This window comes from Microcaecilia unicolor, chromosome 5 (genome assembly GCF_901765095.1).
Source record: "Microcaecilia unicolor chromosome 5, aMicUni1.1, whole genome shotgun sequence".
NCBI lineage: Eukaryota > Metazoa > Chordata > Amphibia > Gymnophiona > Siphonopidae > Microcaecilia > Microcaecilia unicolor.
The window spans coordinates 234,590,187-234,608,749 of NC_044035.1; the positions used below are offsets into that span (position 1 = coordinate 234,590,187).

The window sequence follows — 18,563 nt, forward strand, 5'->3', positions numbered from 1 at the left end:
TTAACTCCATTTCCAGGGCTTCCTTTCCATTTATTTCTTTACTTTCCTCCTTTCTTCTTCATTTCTTGCTCTATATCCATTTCCAGCAATTTCTTCTCTCTCCCTGGGTCCTGTCCTCCCATTCATGTCCATCCTTGTCCCTCTCTGCCCTTCCCTCCTCCATCCATAGCCAGCAATCCTCCTCTCTCCCCTCCCCTCCATTTCCAGCAATTTGTCCTCTCCCTGGGCCCCCATGTCCATCCTTGTCCCTCTCTGCCCTTCCCTCCTCCATCCATAGCCAGCAATCCTCCTCTCTCCCCTCCCCTCCATTTCCAGCAAATTGTCCTCTCCCTGGGCCCCCATGTCCATCCTTGTCCCTCTCTGCCCTTCCCTGCTGCATCCATAGCTAGCAATCCTCCTCTCTCCCCTCCCCTTCCAGCAATTTGTCCTCTCCCTGGGCCCTGCTGCTGCCCTCCCATCCATGCCTCTCTGCCCTCCCATCCATGTCCTCCCATCCATGCCTGTCTCTCTGCCCTCCCATCCATGCCTGCCATAGGCGGTCGGTGGCCCAACTGTTTGGGGAGGCTAAAGGGGGCGGGGTTAGGGGTGGGCCAGGGGCGGGGCTTACCTCCATAAGTGTTTGACAACACACAGAAAAAAAATAAGTAAAAATAAAAGTCACAGTTAATACATTTTATTAAATTTAGATATTAGATATGTATCATATGTCAAAGAATAAAGTGGTTGCTCAAAGCATATACTAAACACAATCGCTCAACTGCAAAACACTATGCACAATTTTGTGCAAAAACACACTCAGAACCTTACTGTACCATAAATATTACACTGGGAAGACCCTAATACACCAATATACCACCATACGGAACATGCAGACCGTCAACAATATGAAACAAGGGATCATAATATCATGATACGTGTAGAGCCAAAAAACACCCTTTTAGGGTGGCTAGTGTTCACAATGAGCTCCTTTTATTAACGACCATATGTAGATCCTTCAATAGGTAGTGTGTCATGATTTATGCTGTACACCCTTTCTGGTGTTTTGGTGCCACCTCAGTAAGGCCAACACACAATCTCTCCACTGCAAAACACTATATACAAACTTGTGCAAAACACACTCCTAGCCTTACCAAACCATAACAGCACTAATTCCAAAGACAGGATGAGCTACAACCTTTATGTGTGGAAAGGCAGCACTATAATTACACCGGGCTCTAAAACACCAGTACACAACCTAGTGAAACCAAAATAAAACAAAAAGGGCTGCAAATACTTCACGCTAGCAGAATACTGCATCTTGATCACACATGAAAAACACACGGCTTAACAGATATGAAGGCAAAATACAAGAAGTCAGACTCAGCATGCAGCAATACTAGAAACATTGAAACTTACATGCAAAATATCACAGATGTACATTTCCAAAAGCTGACATATTCCAATTAATAAATTTTGAATAAAAAATGTTTTCTACCTTTGCTGTCAGAGCATTTAGTTTTTCTATTAGCTTTGGTCCCAGTGTCTTCTTTCCATTTGATATTTTTTTCTCTCACCATGTCCACCATCTTTCTGTGTCCTTATGCGTCCTGTCTACCACCCTATCCTTTCTCCAGTTTCAACATCTGCCCTCAAAGTGTTCCAATCCAGCCTTTAAATTCAGCAATTTTCCCTCCATCCATATAAAGCATTTCTCCTCACTCCCCTCCCCTCCATCCATGTGCATCTACAACCTTTGTCTTCTCTCCCCTCCATCCATGTCCAGCATTTCTCCTCTCTCCCTTCCACTCCATCCGTGTGCATCTCCTTCCTTTATCTTTCCTTCCCCCCATCCTTGTCCAACATTTCTCCTCTCTTCCCTGCCCTCCACTCCATCCATGTCCAGCATTTCTCCTCTCTTCCCTCCCCTCCATCCATGTGCATCTCCTTCCTGACGTCCCTCCCCTCCATCCATCCATGTCCAACAACTCTCCATTCTCCCCTTCCCTCTCCTCCATCCATCCACCCATATCCTGCAAATTTCCTCTCTCCCCTGTCCCCATTCATCCATGTCCAGAATTCTCCTCTCTCCCTTGCCCTCCCCTCCATCCATCCATCCATGTCCAGGAACTCTCCGTTCTCCCCTGCCCTCTCCTCTATCCATCTCCAGAAAATTTCCTCTCTCCCCTGTCCCCATTCATCCATCCATGTCCAGAATTCTCCTCTCTCCCTTGCCCTCCCCTCCATCCATCCATCCATCCATGTCCAGGAACTCTCCGTTCTCCCCTGCCCTCTCCTACATCCATCTGCAGAAAATTTCCTCTCTCCCCTGTCCCCATTCATCCATCCATGTCCAGAATTCTCCTCTCTCCCTTGCCCTCCCCTCCATCCATCCATCCATGTCCAGGAACTCTCCGTTCTCCCCTGCCCTCTCCTCCATCTATCTCCAGATAATTTCCTCTCTCCCCTGTCCCCTCGATCTATGCCCAGCAATTCTCCTCTCTTCCCTGCCCTCCCCTCCATCCATGTCAGCAATTCTCTCCCCTGCTCTGCCCTCTCCCCTCCTGTCCAGTGATTTCTTCTCTCTCCCTGCCCTGCATCCATACATGGCCAACAATTCTCCTCTCCCCTGCCCTCCCCCCTACATGTGGCAGGCTGCAGCGTTTTTGCGAGGCAGCTCTGGCTCTCCCTCCTTCCTTCCTTGGTTCCCGCTCTAGCTCCCCGATCAGCAGCCCCCCCCCCCCCCGCGTGTTTTAACCTTTACTCTCCGACGTGGCAGCGATGTCAATCAATGAAGAACGCACAACAGACTCGTTTCCAGCTTCTCTCTTCACACAGTGTCCCGCCTTCAGCGTCAGCGATGATGCATTTCCTGTTCCCGCGAGGGCGGGACACTGTGTGAAGAGAGAAGCTGGAAGCCGCAGCGAGTCTGTTGTACGTTCTTCATTGATTGACATCGCTGCCACGTCGGAAAGTAAAGGTTAAAACATGCGGGGGGGGGGGGCTGCTGATCGGGGAGCCAGAGCGGGAACCAAGGAAGGAAGGAGGGAGAGCCCGAGCTGCCTCGCAAAAGCGCTACACTTGTGAGGGCAGCAGGGAAGTCCGAAGTCCACGATTGGGCTGGGGCACCGGGGCGAGGGTAAGCACCGCGGCGGCGCCCTCCAGAGGTGGGCGCCCCCCTGCGGCACTTACCTCGCTTACCGCATCGGCACGGCCCTGTTCTTCTTTCACCCACTAGCTCTCCCATTCCCCATCTTACTCCTCCCCATCTCTACTTTCTCTTTTATCTTTAATCTACTTCCCATTACCATATTTCTACCCTCTGTAATCACTATCTCTCATTCATTTCCTTGCCACCCCCTCCTCCCCCTCTTGGCCTCTCCCACAGGGTTCCACCATTCCCATCGTCTTCTCCCTCCACCCTTCTAACCAGCATCTGATCCCCTCCCCACCCTGGTAGCCTTATATTTTCCTGCCCCTTCTCTCTTCATTCCTGTCCTCTCCCCCATGGCCCAGCATTTCTCCCCCTCACCACCTACTGTGTACCTCTCCCTCCTTCTCATCCACCCCCATGTCTATCTCCCCCTCTCATTCCCACTGTCCACCATCTCTCTCCCCCTCTCCTTTGTGTTCTGGGTCCAACATCTCTCTCCCCTTCCCATACAGCATCTCTACCTTCCTCCCCTCTACCATCATGTCTAACATTTCTCCCTTCCCTCCACCCCTATGCCCACCATTTTGCCCTCCTCTCCACCCCTATGTTTAACATTTCTCCCCCTCTCACCACCTATCCCCTCTCTATGCAGCATGTCTCCCTCCCCTCCACCTCATATGCAGCCAAGACTTCTCCCTTCCTGATCCCTCCACCCCTTTGCTGCATCTCTCCCTTCCTCCCCTCTACCATCATTTCTAACATTTCTCCCCTCCTCTCCACCCTTATGTTCAAAATTCCTCCCCCTCTCTATACAGCATGTCTCCCTCCCCTCCACCTCATATGCAGCCAAGACTTCTCCCTTCCTCACACCTCCACCCCTTTACTGCATCTCTCCCTTCTTCCCCGTGCAGCTTCTCCCCCACCCACCATGCCTCATCTTTCCTCCTCCCTGTGCAGCATCTTTCCTTCCATCTCCCCCCCCCGTGCAGCTGCTGCCCCCATCTTCCCTCCCCCGTGCAACATCTTTTCCCATCATCCCTTCCCCATGCCGTGCCGCAACTTTCACCCCATCTTCCCTCACCCTCCTTGCAGGCCCGCCCAGTAGCGATTCCCATCACAGGCTCAGCTTCGGCTCGCATACGCTGCCTGCCGGCTGCTGCTCAAATCTCCTTGCAGCTACTAAGCGGCAGCGCTAACCCAGAAGCCTGAGCTTCCGGGTTAGCACTGCTGCTTAGTAGCTGCAAGGAGATTTGAGCGGCAGCCGGCAGGCAGCGTGTGCGAGCCGAAGCTGAGCCTGTGATCAGAATGGCTGCTGGGCGGACCTGCAAGGAGGGTGAGGGAAGATGGGGTGAAAGTTGCGGCACGCCACGGGGGAAGGGACGATGATGGGGACCGGAGCCTGTGACCGGAATCGCTGTGCTGCAGCTGGGCGGGCCTGACCCCAAATTGGGTGTGCCCAGGCCCACCCGGGCCCGCCCGTGGCTATGCCCCTGTTCTGTGCTCTCTGCTTGGCTCTCTCATTCTCTCCTCACTTTAAAAAAAGAAAAACAATCTGAGAACCATAACATTTATTTTAAATAAAGAATTTGCGGAGAGTTAGGGAGTTAGTTCCTGTCTGACTGACTGCTGCTGTTCTCGGAGCCAGAGCGATTCCCTTGGCTCCAGCTGTCAGTGCTGCACTGCAGGGGGGATCAGCTGGTAAGTGCTAGCTTTGATTTTCTTTTTTTGTAGCAGCATGGCAGCGGAAACTGTTAAATGCTGTTCCTGTTGTGGGAAGCGGCATTCAGCAGTGGGAGTTTGTAGTGCTGAGTGTGCTAATGTGTCTGAGGCAGAGGGGCCTTCCTCCATCATGGAGCCGATGTTTTCCTGCGCTAGGAAGGCAAGGGGCTGCCGGAGAACAGGTCGTGCTTGGAGAGCTGAGAGAGAGAGGGAGGGAGGTGTGGGGGCTGGCAACTCTACAGAGTTCCCTCGAAGGCAGGGCAATTATGAACCCTCGTGTGGTTGGTCACTGCTGCTTGTGATGAACCCGGAAGTACGTGATGTCAATTCAGGAGATGGATACAGCGAGCACGAATGCTTCAGGTTTCAGTGCCACGGAGTCAGCTTCAGAACGTTGGAGGTGCTTTTTATTATATAGGATATTGAATAATGAGGGCAGAGCTACCTTCATGCAGAAGTCCAGAGTCAGTCTAAATGTGCCAACAATGTCCAGTTCAGCACACTATTAGCTGCAAAAGTTCATATAAAGTTAATTATGTTCAATGGAAAATAAATCTGTTGGCTCAGGTTGCTTACTATGTGAATATTCTATCCCCGTTTTAGTATTGCTACCAATAATTACATATTAAGGACATTTGCTTTAAACTTTGTTTTAATTCGTTTATCCAGTCCTTATATGTACATTGTTTTGTTTTTTAAACCCAAAGGTGAATCCTAAGGGTGATTGAATAATTAGGTGTAAGTTGTGTTTCAGACTTTACTTGTTTTGGACTGCTTGGGGTCCTGCTAATCTGTACAGCTGCTGTCTGGAATTTTGGAAGATAGAAATGAGAAGATAATAATTAAGTTTTGGATGTATTATGTATATTTCAGTTTTTGAATGTGCATCTGCCAGAACTGGTTTTAGACATACTCATGAAAATCAGTGCACATAGATGATTTGCGCACACAACTTAATTGCTTAAGACAATGCCAATAATTGGCTGCTAACCACCAATTATTGTTGTTAATTGGCCTTAATTAGGATTTATATGCAAATCGTATTCTATAACAATCTGTGCACAAATACTAATATATGTAAATTTAGGAGGGGGCGTGGCTAAGGGCATTTTGAGCTTGTTCCAAAATTTTATATGCATAAATTCACATGCATAAATTTACATGCATAAATTCAGCTGAACCGCGCCTAATTTAGTTGTGGCACTTACACCTGTTTGTAGCAGGCATAATTGTCAGCGCCTAAATTTAGATGCAGTTTATGCCCTATGTGCTATGCTATAAAGCAGTATTTCCCAAGTCCAGTCCTGGAGTACTCCTTGCCAATCAGATTTTCAGGATATCCACAATGAATATGCATGAACCTGGTTTGCATTTACTGCCTCCATTATATGCAAATGTCTTCATGCATATTCATTGTGGATATCCTGAAAACCTGGCTGGCATGGGGTACTCCAGGATCGGACTTAGGAAACAATGCTATAAAGGATATGTACCCTTTACAGAATAACTCTCAGCGTGTAAAATTTTCAGTGCTACTTATAGAATTTACCCCTAACTGTACAGTTGAGCCCCAATTTTATAGAACCAGGGGATAAGTGTTGGTGGTGATCCCCCAAGAGTGTCTGACAGAGAAGTTATTACAAAAATCATCCTAATAGTATTTTCTGTGAGAAGTAAAGATTATGAAGCTGTTCTGGATGTGTTATGTCTTCTTAATGGACTGACTCAGCACCTGCTAAATACATCCCCTGTGAAACTGTCACCATAGAACAGTGGTAACAAACCTGGTCCTGGAGGCACCCCAGCCAGTCAGGTTTTCAGGATATCCACAATGAATATTCATGAGACATTTGCATGTAGTGAAGGCAGTGCATGCAAATCTCTTTCATGAGTATTCATTGTGGATTCCTGAGAACCTGATTGGCTAGGGTGCCTCCAGGACTAGGTTTGGGAACCACTGCCATAAAAGTTTATTTCCAGTAAAGATTAATTCCTTTGAAACAACTCCTGTGCATGTGCTTTTTGCATTAGAATGGTCCAGTTTCTCTAGCCATATACCAACAAGTCCTAGAAGTGCATCTCCCCCCTTTTAACCTTTTCCCCAAGTCAGGAAAAAAAAACCACCCGCAAAAATCTTTTCCAGTGCAGATAACAGGAGGAGTGAGGATGTTGCATAAGCTCTCTTTTAGGCCCTTCTTTGGTAAGTATGTTTCCCTTTGACACAAAATGGGAGAGAACCTTTCAGTAGGGCCACATATCTTTATCTAGCTTGTTGTAATGCACCTTAGTTTAGGATGCTACACCAACATCATAAGAAAAGACAGATTTATCAAATCAGTCTGATATTATAGTTTCATTTGAAAAGATATACAGTTTATCACAATATTCATTTAATTGGATAAACAATTTAAATAGTATAAAATCCCTTATTACAAACCAGGGTCATAGCCAGCAGTCCATTTGGAGGGGTGGGGGGGCACAGGGTGGGAGTGGAGGTGGGCACACATTGATTAAGATTGTAAGCTCTTTTGAGCAGGGACTGTCTTTTCTTCATGTTCAATTGTGAAGTGCTGTGTACGACTGGTAGCGCTATAGAAATGATTTGTAGTAGTAGTAATTTCCTCTCTCCCGCCCCCAAATGCATTAAGTATAATACCTTTGCTGGAGGGGATGCTGAAGCCCTGCCAGCAGAAGAAATCTGCTTCCTAAGCCGCCCTCTTCCTCTTGGTGCTGTCTCAGAAGTGAGAATGTCCATGGCCTGCTTCCAGCCACTGCCGCTGCCTTCCTCTTTCATGAAGCAGTATGAGGAGGAAGGGGATGGCTCAGACAGCAGATTTCTTCAGCTGGTGGAGGCTTCAGCATCCACACTAGCCATTGAATGCAAGGTGCAGATTTGGAGGGGACCTGAGTTCAAAGTTGGCGGGGAGGGGAGGGGGCAAGCCCACCCCCCTGTTGCTACACCACTGTTACAAACTAGAATCACATTATTTGTTTCCGGTGTTAGGGAATATTCAGTGCTCAGCCCACATCCCTTCTTGCAATCCCAGTAACTCTGTAGTTGCCACACTTATAACAACTTTGGCCATTATTTTAGACATATATCCATATGTAAAAAAAGCACCATTTACACGTATATATCATATACTGTATGTATTTGAATATGAACTCATAACATTTTTCCTTCTTTCTTAGGGGAAAAATGTTAACTCAAATTAAATTGAAGGTTTATATTCAAGCATTCCTCCCCTTCCCCCTCTCCTGTGGTGTCCAGGAATTCCTCCCCTCCCATCTTAACCCCTCCCATCTTAACCCATCTTAACCCTTGCTGCCACTGCCCCCAAACCAAGAGCTCCCACTTCTTCCCTCCCTCCTCCCCCTGAATAGAGGAAAATCCCCCTTCCCCCTAGGCCTACTGTATAGCTTTGGTGAAGGGACAATCCCCTACTTTCTCCTGCCCATGCTGTCTTCCTCAGTCAAAATGGTTGCTGTGACTTCCAGCGGCAGTCTCACAAGATTACTGCTGGAGGTCACGGCATGGGCAGGAACAAGTGGAGATCACTCCTGCCCCAACCAATAGTAGTAGATTCTGAAGAACTGGAGGGAAGTATAAAAACCCAACACTAAAGGAAGACCCAGGGCTTTTCCTCCCCCAATGAGTTCAGTATGGAAGAGATGTAGAACTGCACAGGGTGGGTTGTCACATTGGGGCCTGAGTCTTGGTTCAATGTTCTAAGGGCTAAGGAAGATGATGAGGAAGCACAGGGTTTGCTAGTCTGGTTCACAGCCACAGCTGTCACCTTGGACTTACTGAAAATAAGAGAGGCCTGTACTCATTTATGGAAAATAAGAATCAGGGACTGCCAGTCTGGTCCAGAGTGCTCTCCTGAGATGCAGTATGCCATACAGAGGAGGAAGGAGAGATCATCAAGGAAATCTGATTCCTGTCCCCAGAGAAGAGAAACAGAATGATGCTGCTGCTAGCCTGCAGTCCTGATGAAGAAAGGATTGAAGCTAGAGAGTGGTGGATCTGTTGGAGACCTGTAGGAGTGTGTGTGTGGGGGTGGGGGTGGGGGGGGGTGGGGGGGGGGGCAAGTTCTGGGTAAATCTTCCATATATTTACCCCCCCCCCCCCACGCTCCTACAGGTCTCCAACAGATCCACCACTCTCTAGCTTCAATCCTTTCTTCATCAGGACTGCAGGCTAGCAGCAGCATTATTCTGTTTCTCTTCTCTGGGGACAGGAATCAGATTTCCTTGATGTAGAATCCCCTTAAAACCCTCTCCACAAAACAATAAATGGTCCCTTGATGGCTGGTTATTTGCTTAATATATTTTTGAGGCCTACTAATATCCCTTAGTCTCTCTTAGTCATTTATATTAAGGGATATTAGTAGGCCTGCAAAAATATATTAAGCAAATAACCAGCCATCAAGGGACCATTTATTGTTTTGTGGAGAGGGTTTTAAGGGGATTCTACATTTTTTGTCAGAGACACCACTAAAATTGTTGTGTATCTGCCTCTGGGGTCACCCTCATCCCTAATTTATTCAAGAGGTCCATGACATGTGGATGATGTGAAATTGCCACTTTCATGTTTAAGTTCTGCACCTCCATATAGAAGCTGCAGGGTTTGTAGAGTTCCTACTGCACAATCACATGTGCACACTTGCAGCTATTTTAGAAAAATATAATTTATAAAACACCAGCAGAACTGAGCACATCCCAACCTGGATGCCTCAGTTCTGATCTCTATGTGTTGTGTAAAGTGGGGCTCCATCACCTCACTGCATTGGCTCTACCTTCATGCCAGCACCACAATAACTCACGGGAGAGATTGCATGATGTAATGGACGTCTCCAGCAGTGCTTGGAAGAGCCCCAAGACCTTGGCAGGGACAATGTCACCTTCCAGGATGACGTCAGCCTCACACCACTGCCATGAGCGTTTCAAAAACTGTTCCATTTCCAGCCACTGGTGCAATTTCTCTGGGCCCATGACAGGTGAGACCAGCCTGGTACCGTTCAGAGTATAGTAGCGCCAGCGCCTCCTCTTGTGCTGCTTATACCCTGCTAGGCCACACAGGGGAACTGTGATGAGTAATTGAGCAGGTGCCAAAACCTAGAAAAATTAAAAGAAGCCTTTGCAACAAGGTACAGTCACATGGAAAGAAACCGCAGTACTCTCAATGCAATGAGTTGATGTCCTGTAACTGAAGCCCATAAAGTGAGAATACCAATGCTATAGGTACTGTAGCTGATGGATATTCTCCATTAACTTAAAAGATGGCCTGAGGTTCTAGCAATGGCCGGGAAGCACTTTATCAATATAATGCCAAGTCTTGGAATTGAATTTTTAATAAGATACCTTCCAGATAGGTTAAAACTTTAATGCACCCAAGTTAGTGCAAGACATTTTGGCAGAGATGCTGGGAGGGAGTGGAGGCAGCTTGTTACTAGCAACAGAAAAAATCTTAATTTCTGTGGCCAACAACATATGTGCTATCAGAGATATGCTATTGTTTGCATGAGAACTAGTAAATTTGTGGTCCAAGGATGATGGCGTTGTCCAGAAACTAAATGAAAAAACACCTACTTGCCAGCCAAGAAAAGTTGGGTTTCTTCTCCTCATATGAAGTATTCTTTTTTAGCTTTGAACATAAAGGAAACATCCTCACACTATATTATGCCTTGCTGCAGTATCATGCAAATGGAAGGGAGGAGATGTAGATTAAGGAAGGAAGTTACAGATTTAACTAACTAGTAGTTAAGCAGATGAGTGAGGTTGGCATTTCCCATGCATCAGGGTCATCCACTTGGCCAGTAGGTCATGTTATCCCTGACCAATGTAGAGACCATGAGAGGTAAAGAAAAGTGTGGGGGTTGAAAGTGGGGCAGATGCATGTGAGCAGTGAAAGAGTCACAAAAATAATGGCACACAGGTCTTCCTATAGGCAGTATCCTTCTATGAAGTTGTCTGACATTATCAAGTGAATTTTGTTTTTTACTAGATTTGTTTTGTAAGTCTATATAATATGTAAGATATTTATCATTTATATTAGATTTATATATATGCACACACATCAAAAGAAAGGAAATTCCTACATGCTAATTTGCAAAACACTGAGTTCATACCTCACACACTAATATCCAAAACTCACAGTGACATCTCCCCTGAGATGATCCAGTTCTATATACCACAATCATCCCTCTCTGGGATTTCCCCCTAGAAAAAGACCTCCCACCTCATACACTGCCCTTCAGCACTCCCTTTAACGTGCACTCAAAGTGTCAACATGCAATCACATACTGCTCTCATATACCCCACCACTGAGGCCTCCCAACTTGTGAGGCTGGAGATTTGTTGGTTTTAGAGGCATGCTATAAAACCGCTAGTTCATACTATTGTCTCTTTAGAAGTTAGCAGGCTTTGATTTACGTGGATTTTGTAAAGAGTCCTTCAGTGCCAGTTACTGACAACTGAACACTTGCTGTTTGCAAATTGGCTGTATCAGATTGGTATCAGTGTAGAAGTGATTGCCTTGGTATGGAGGATCAATCATATGTTCTCTGGAGAGTATGTGCCATTTCTTGATCTATTTTTGCATGACCCAATGAAATAAGATAATTATTCTCACCTTGATGTTCTTATTGTAGATGCCAGACTCAGAGATCGGCTGAAAGCGTGCGTCCTTGGTGCTAATTTCCATGGTCAGCTGCTGGATGGTCTTCTCTACCTCTTCCACCACTCTGGAGACCAGACAGTGTCTATGATCCATCTGCAGTAAATGAAGAGAGCAGAGATGTTCCTGAAGAGCAGCATGAAAAAATAAAGCTTGTTTTTATGCTAAGGCAAAAAGTACCCACTCCAATAAACCCAAAAAGTGAGACCTTCTCAACCAGCAGTGAGAATTTAATTAGCCTGCCCTGAATATAAGAACATATAAACATAGGAAAATTTGTGCTGACTGATGACCAATGAGCCCAGTTTCCTGCCTCCATTAAGAGGGCAGTCTGGGTCACAAGCACTCAGAAGATACCAAAAAGTAGAATCAACATCTTATAGCTGTTTCAAGGGACAAATGATAGCTTTCACAAGTCAACCTGGCTAATAATTTTTTACAGACTTTTCCTCCAGTAATTTGTCCAAGAGCCTTGACAAAATTTTCTAGCAACAGATGTCACAGCTTAATTCAGCACTATGTGAAAAAAACTATTTTCTATGATTTGTTTTTGATCTGCTAGCAGTTGTATACTGTACTTCTTGTTTTAGTGTTTGAAAGGTTAAATAACCATTCCTTATTTAATCATTCCACCTTACACATGATTTTATAAACTTCTGTCATATCCCCTTCTCAGTTGTCTCTTTTCCAAGATGAAGAGCCCTAACCTGCTTAGCATTCTTTATAAAGAGAGTTGTCCTATTCCTTTCATAAATTTGCCACCCTTGAAACTTTTCTAGTTTATTGATTGGGATTTATTAACTGCCTTTATGAAGAGATTCATCTGAGGCTGTACATAACAGGTACAGATTTAACACAATTTTGTCAACATAACAATAGCATGGTTTTTTGGAGACAGAGAAACTTGAACTGCTGCACACAATACATAAGTCAATCACCTCATGAATCTACATAGATATTATATTGTCTCCATTCTTTTTTAGTAATCCCTAATTTTTTTATTTTATTTTATGTATTTATTTTTGCAGCCATGGCACCAACCGGGTTAAAATTTCCAGTATATTTTCTACCCCACAATCTATTTCATTTATTTATTTATTACATTTGTATCCCGCACTTTCCCACTAAAAGCAGGCTCAATGCGGCTTACATAGTAATAGGTAACACAGAATTTTGTTATGTAAAGTAGGAAATTAAGTATAACATAGTAATGATGGGTAGTAATAGGATGGATGGGTAGGTAGAGGTAGGTGATAGAGAGGAAGGTAAGGTGGTAGATAGAGTCTGGGTCAATGTCGTTTTCTCTTCGGTATATGTAAGGTAGATGGGTTCATAATATTAATCTGGGTCTTTTGGGTAGGCTTGCTTGAATAAATGGGTTTTTAGTGCTTTCCTGAATGAGTAGCAATTCCTAATTCAGAACCCAGCGTTTTGTATCTATAGTTAAGATACATTTTCCTTATCTGTAGCACTTGTCCACATTACATTTCATCTATCATTAAGGAGGGGATTCATCAAGATGCTGTAAAAGTTTGCCTTTTACTGCACCTTGATTTCCCATGCTACTACCACTAGGGGCACCATTTTGAAGGCGACACTGGACAGGGCAGGCGTGACTGGGCATTGCTCCTGCCCAAAGAGCCCTCGGACCCAGGAAGGCTCCCATCCTGGACCATGAATCTTTCAGGTGGGAGAGGGTGAGCTTCAACTCTGGGGGTGCTCGGGTGGGGTGAGCACTTAGTGGTGGGGGTGAAAGTCTGGGGGGTACCCTCAGCTACTGCCCTGGGAACATCGCCAGTTTCCAATCCAATCCTATCCCATGACTTTTTAGTTTCTTGATGAGTGTCCCATGAGGGAATTTATCAAATGCCATCTGAAAACCCAAATACACTATACAGGGAGGGAGGGGGGAAGATATTTAACAGAACATAACAGTGATATTTGTGTACCGCTATAACCACAAATTTCTAAGCAGCTCACAACACTTATTAAGAAGCCAGGACAATCTCCCAGGAATTACAGCAAAAAATAACAAACTGCTCTAAATTATTTAAACAAAACAAACTTCTGGAAAAGATTAGTCTTTAAGCTTCCTCCTAAATAAAACTTAGGAATCAAATTGAGAGAAACAAGAAGAAAATTCTTGCCAGAATTTAGAAGCTTGATATACCAATAATAATTCGTGAACTTTCAATCTCTTAGAACCTTTAGCAGAAGAAAAACGGAAAGGAGAATTACTGTTGATTCTCCAAGATCTGGACAAAGATGAAACTGCATGTTGTCCAATATATAATTTGGGACTACACCATCTAAAATTTTAAATAAAAACAAGCAAACTTAAACAAAACCCTAGCTTCTATTGGTAACCAATGTAATTTGACAAAGTACCCTAAAATCCTATCAGATTTTTTTAAAAGAGAAAATTAAACACACTGCTGTGTTCTCTAACGTCTGAAGCTTTCTTATCCTATACTTAGCACTTCCCAGAAAAATCAAGTTACAATAATCTAACTTTGACAGTAGCCAAGCTTGAACTAGGAGCTTACATTTATCGGTTTCAAAGAGGCATCTCACATAGCTCAATACAGTAATAACCTACCTCTTTTAAAACAATTTAAACCTAGGAAATAATTAAATCTTTACGCAATCAAACATGGAATCTAACACTACCTACAATCCCTCCTCTCTCAAGATTTAAGTTACAAAATTTCACAGCAAAAAGAGGTTTGCTCACCAGCAGAGAAAGCTCCTCCTCTCAGTACTCCCCCATTCAGAAGTGCATCACATGAAGGACTACTTTTAAAAGCCGCACTAGCAATTCCGGTGTGGCAAATGAGACGAAGCCCATTCAGTTCCAATGGGCTTCTTTGTATTCTAATTGGTAGTGCGGCTTTGTAAAAGAGTGCTAAGAAAGAGCAAGTTAACTAGTGTTATCAATAGCAGATAATATTTTCAAATTCCCGTTGCATAGTACTTCGAGTCAATTGAGTTTTTAGTTTTCACAGGAAGGGTAATTTTATAAACAGGACATATAGGCAGGCAAGGCTCTATGCCTGCTTTATAATGTGCACATCAACACAATGGGACCACTGCTTTTTAACATATTTATAAATGATCTATGTATGGGAATAACTAGTGAGGTAATTAAATTTGCCGGCAACACAAAGTTATTCAAAACTAGTAAAAAAGGCCCATTTCTGTCAGAAATGAAATGGGTGCTAGCAAGGTTTTCCTCGGAGTGTATGTTTGAGAGAGAGAGAGAGTGTGTGTGAGAGATGGAGAGTGTGATAGAGAGTGTGTCAGAGAGAGTGTATGTGAAAGACAGAGAGTGAGTGAGTGTGTGCCCCCTCCCCCCTCCCTTTATGGTTTGAGGCCCCCCCACCTCTCTGGTCTCAGGAGCCCCCTCACCCCCTCCCTCCCTCCAGCCACCCATGTCCATCAACCCTCCTCCCCCCTGCCCCCCCTGCAGCCACCCATGTCCAGTGACTCTCCTCTCCCCTGCCCCCCCTCCAGCCACCCAGGCTGACATCACTCACAGCTGATTCCCAGGCAGGGGAAGGAGTAGGGAAACACGCGGAGCAAGTGGCAGGGAATGGCGCATCAAACAACGACCCTCCTCTCCCCTGCCCCCCCTCCAGCCACCCATGTCCTGCGACCCTCCTCTCCCCCTGCATCCACCCATGTCCAGCAACCCTACTTTCCCCCTGCCCCCCCTCTCCAGCCACCCATGTCCAACGACCCTGCTCTCTCACCTGCCCCTCCTTCATTCACACAGGTTGTGTAACCAATTCTTCAGGGCAGGCAGGAAAGATCCCTGCTTGCCCGCTGTTGGCGGCTGGCAGTGACACTTTCCCGCTGCCGGATCGCTGTTCAAAATGGCCAACAAGACTTCCAATGGTGGACTCGCGAGACTTCTGCTGAAGTCTTGGAGGCTGCCCTTGTAAGTGTCGGCGGCCATTTTGAACAGCAATCCGGCAGCGGGGGAGCGTCAGCACTAGCACCAGCAGCAGGCAGGCAGGACCGGGGATCTTTCTTGCCTGCCCCGAAGAATTGGTTACACAACCTAGGTGGAAGAAGGAAGGGCAGGTGAGAGAGCAGGGTCATTGGACATGGGTGGCTGGAGGGGGCAGGGGAGAGTAGGGTCACTGGACATGGGTGGCTGCAGGGGGAGTGGAGGGTCGCAGGACATGGGTGGCTGGAGGGGGGGCAGGGGAGAGGAGGGTCGTTGTTTGATGCGCCCCTCCCTGCCACTTGCTCCATGTTTCCCTACTCCTCCCCCTGCCTGGGAATCAGCTGTGAGTGACGTCAGCCTGGCTATGGAGCCTAGCTCAGCAACTCCGAAGGAGCCACGGACACAGGCAGACACATTAGAACATTGGTGGTGAGAATTATTATATAGGAAGAATGATTGAATAGCAAGAGGATTGTGAAAAATTGCAAGATGACCTTACGAGACTGGGCATCCAAATGGCAGATGATGTTTTATGTGAGCAAGTGCAAAATGATGAATGTGGGAAAGAAGAACCCGAACTATAGCTACGTGATGCAAGGTTTCACATTAGGAGTCACCGACCAGGAAAAGGATCTAGGAGTCATCTTTGATGATACTTTGAAACCCTCTGCTCAGTGTGCTGCAGTAGCAAAGAAAGCAACTAGAATGCTAGGTATTATTAGGAAAGGAATGGAAAATAAAAACGAGGATGTTATAATGCCTTTATATCGTGTGAGACTGCACCTTGAATACTGTGTGCAATTCTGGTCATTGCATCTCAAAAAAGATGTGGAGGGCATAATTGAAAGGGGCGCCCAAGTTTTCCTGAGGACGTCCTCGCAGGACGTCCCCGCGAAGGGGCGGGGAAACCCGTATTATCAAAACAAGATGGGCGTCCATCTTTTGTTTCGATAATACGATCGGGGACGCCCAAATCTTACCATTTAGGTCGACCTTAGAGATTGTCGTCCCCGATTTTCGGCAATAATGGAAACTGAGGACGCCCATCTCAGAAACGACCAAATCCAAGCCATTTGGTCGTGGGAAGAGCCAGCATTTGTAGTGCACTGGTCCCCCTCACATGCCAGGGCACCAACCGGACACCCTAGGGGGCACTGCAGTGGACTTCCAAAAAAGCTCCCAGGTGCATAGCTCCCTTACCTTGTGTGCTGTGCCCCCAACCCCCCCAACCCACTCCCCACAATTGTACACCACTACCATAGCCCTTAGGGATGAAGGGGGGGGCACCTACATGTGGGTACAGTGGGTTTGTGGTGGGTTTTGGAGGGCTCACATTTACCACCACAAGTGTAACAGGTAGGGGGGGATGGGCCTGGGTCCGCCTGCCTGAAGTGCACTGCAGTACCCCCTAAAACTGCTCCTGGGACCTACATACTGCTGTCATAGAGCTGGGTATGATATTTGAGGCTGGCATAGAGGCTGGAAAAAATATTAAAAAATTTTTTTTTAGGGTGGGAGGGGGTTAGTGACCGTTGGGGGAGTAAGGGGAGGTCATCCCTGATTCTCTCTGGTGGTCATCTGTTCAGTTCGGGCACCTTTTTATGGCTTGGTCATAAGAAGATACTCGTGTCCAAAAATAAAAATTATTTTTCAGACGCACGTATCGGACATGCGCCAAAAATGAAATTACTGCAAGAGCCACACAGTAGCCGGGCAGTAACTCCATTTTGGCATGTGTTGGGCCTGGGTAGATGCTTGCGTGGCTTAGTAAAAGGGTCTCTATATTGGGGCCTAGTCTTTTCCCTAATACATGATTTACCCCAGAACTCGATACTTCTCTCCATTGATTACAATTTTTTTTAAAGTGATATTGAAGCATATTGCTTTATAAAAGTAAACATATTTGTCCATGTGTCTTTATAAAGATACCACATCAGAAAACTTTTGCACATACACCCACTCCAAGGCAGGAGTAAATCTGTGCATGTGTGCGCTGATAGAAATCGATGCACATGTGTTTATTTTATAAAATACATGCATGAGTTGATCCTGCCTCTTTCGACCCATTCATCACTCCCAGAAATGACTATATGTGAATTGCAAAAGTAGAAATTAAAAAAAAGGAGAAAAAAATCCACTATAAAAGGCTGAATACCAAAACAGCTGACAGTGGAAAATACAACCTCTTCTCAAAAAAAGCTCAGATTATGTATGTGAAGGGCAAAAAAGAAACTATAAAATTTCAAACTCTAAAATGGAGGGAAAAAAGACCTCAGCTGGCTGTGATAGTCAACTGACAATATAAATGCTGGTCATATTCAAGGATACCAGTAATTTCAAATACACACCCACGGTCTCATTCGTTGGTCAAAAAACTTCCTTCAAAGTCCTAAATATTCAGTATCGTTGCTCTCTTCACAATACAAACCTGTCTTTATACTAATTAATTTTTAATACTTTTAAATGATTGTATCAAATCATCACAAATCAATGGTTGTGGAGGAGTGGCCTAGTGGTTAGGGTGGTGGACTTCGGTCCTGAGGAACTGAGTTCGATTCCCACTTCAGGCACAGGCAGCTCCTTGTGACTCTGGGCAAGTCACTTAACCCTCCATTGCCCCAGGTACAAATAAGTACCTGTATATAATATGTAAGCCGCATTGAACCTGCTATGAGTGGGAAAGCGCAGGGTACAAATGTAACAAAAACAAAAATGGTTGCACTTCAATATGTGTACCATGTAAGCCGCATTGAGCCTGCCATGAGTGGGAAAGCGTGGGGTACAAATGTAACAAAAAAAAAACCCAAAACACTAGCTTCAACAGCAAGGATGATCCCTGCAGGGACCCATTTCACCTCCCTGGCTTGTTCAAGGAAATACATGCCCTGCTGATGCTGTCAGATCAGTGTGGCCAATCCATCTCTCTCAAACCTGTTCCTCACACACATAATCTGAGCTTTTGTTGATAACAGTTGTATGTGTGAATTGCACAACAGTAGGTGCTATGTTTTCTACTTATCTTAATGCTTTTATGTGCTGGGGCAATTTAATCAAGTATTTGAGTATGTAGAATGCTGCTCTAT

General features: G+C 45.5%; 1 protein-coding gene across 1 annotated transcript in view; it reads right to left on the bottom strand.

Annotated features, from left to right (window-relative positions):
* Window positions 1–18,563, bottom strand: part of MAB21L3 (mab-21 like 3) — a 40,290-nt gene that overhangs the window by 12,127 nt on the left and 9,600 nt on the right. Inside the window, exons 3-4 of the mRNA XM_030204949.1 lie at window positions 11,484–11,624; window positions 9,676–9,967 (exon numbers count right to left, since the gene is read on the bottom strand). Of these exons, the coding sequence (XP_030060809.1) occupies window positions 9,676–9,967; window positions 11,484–11,624 (433 nt within the window). The remainder of the gene's footprint in view (window positions 1–9,675; window positions 9,968–11,483; window positions 11,625–18,563) is intronic.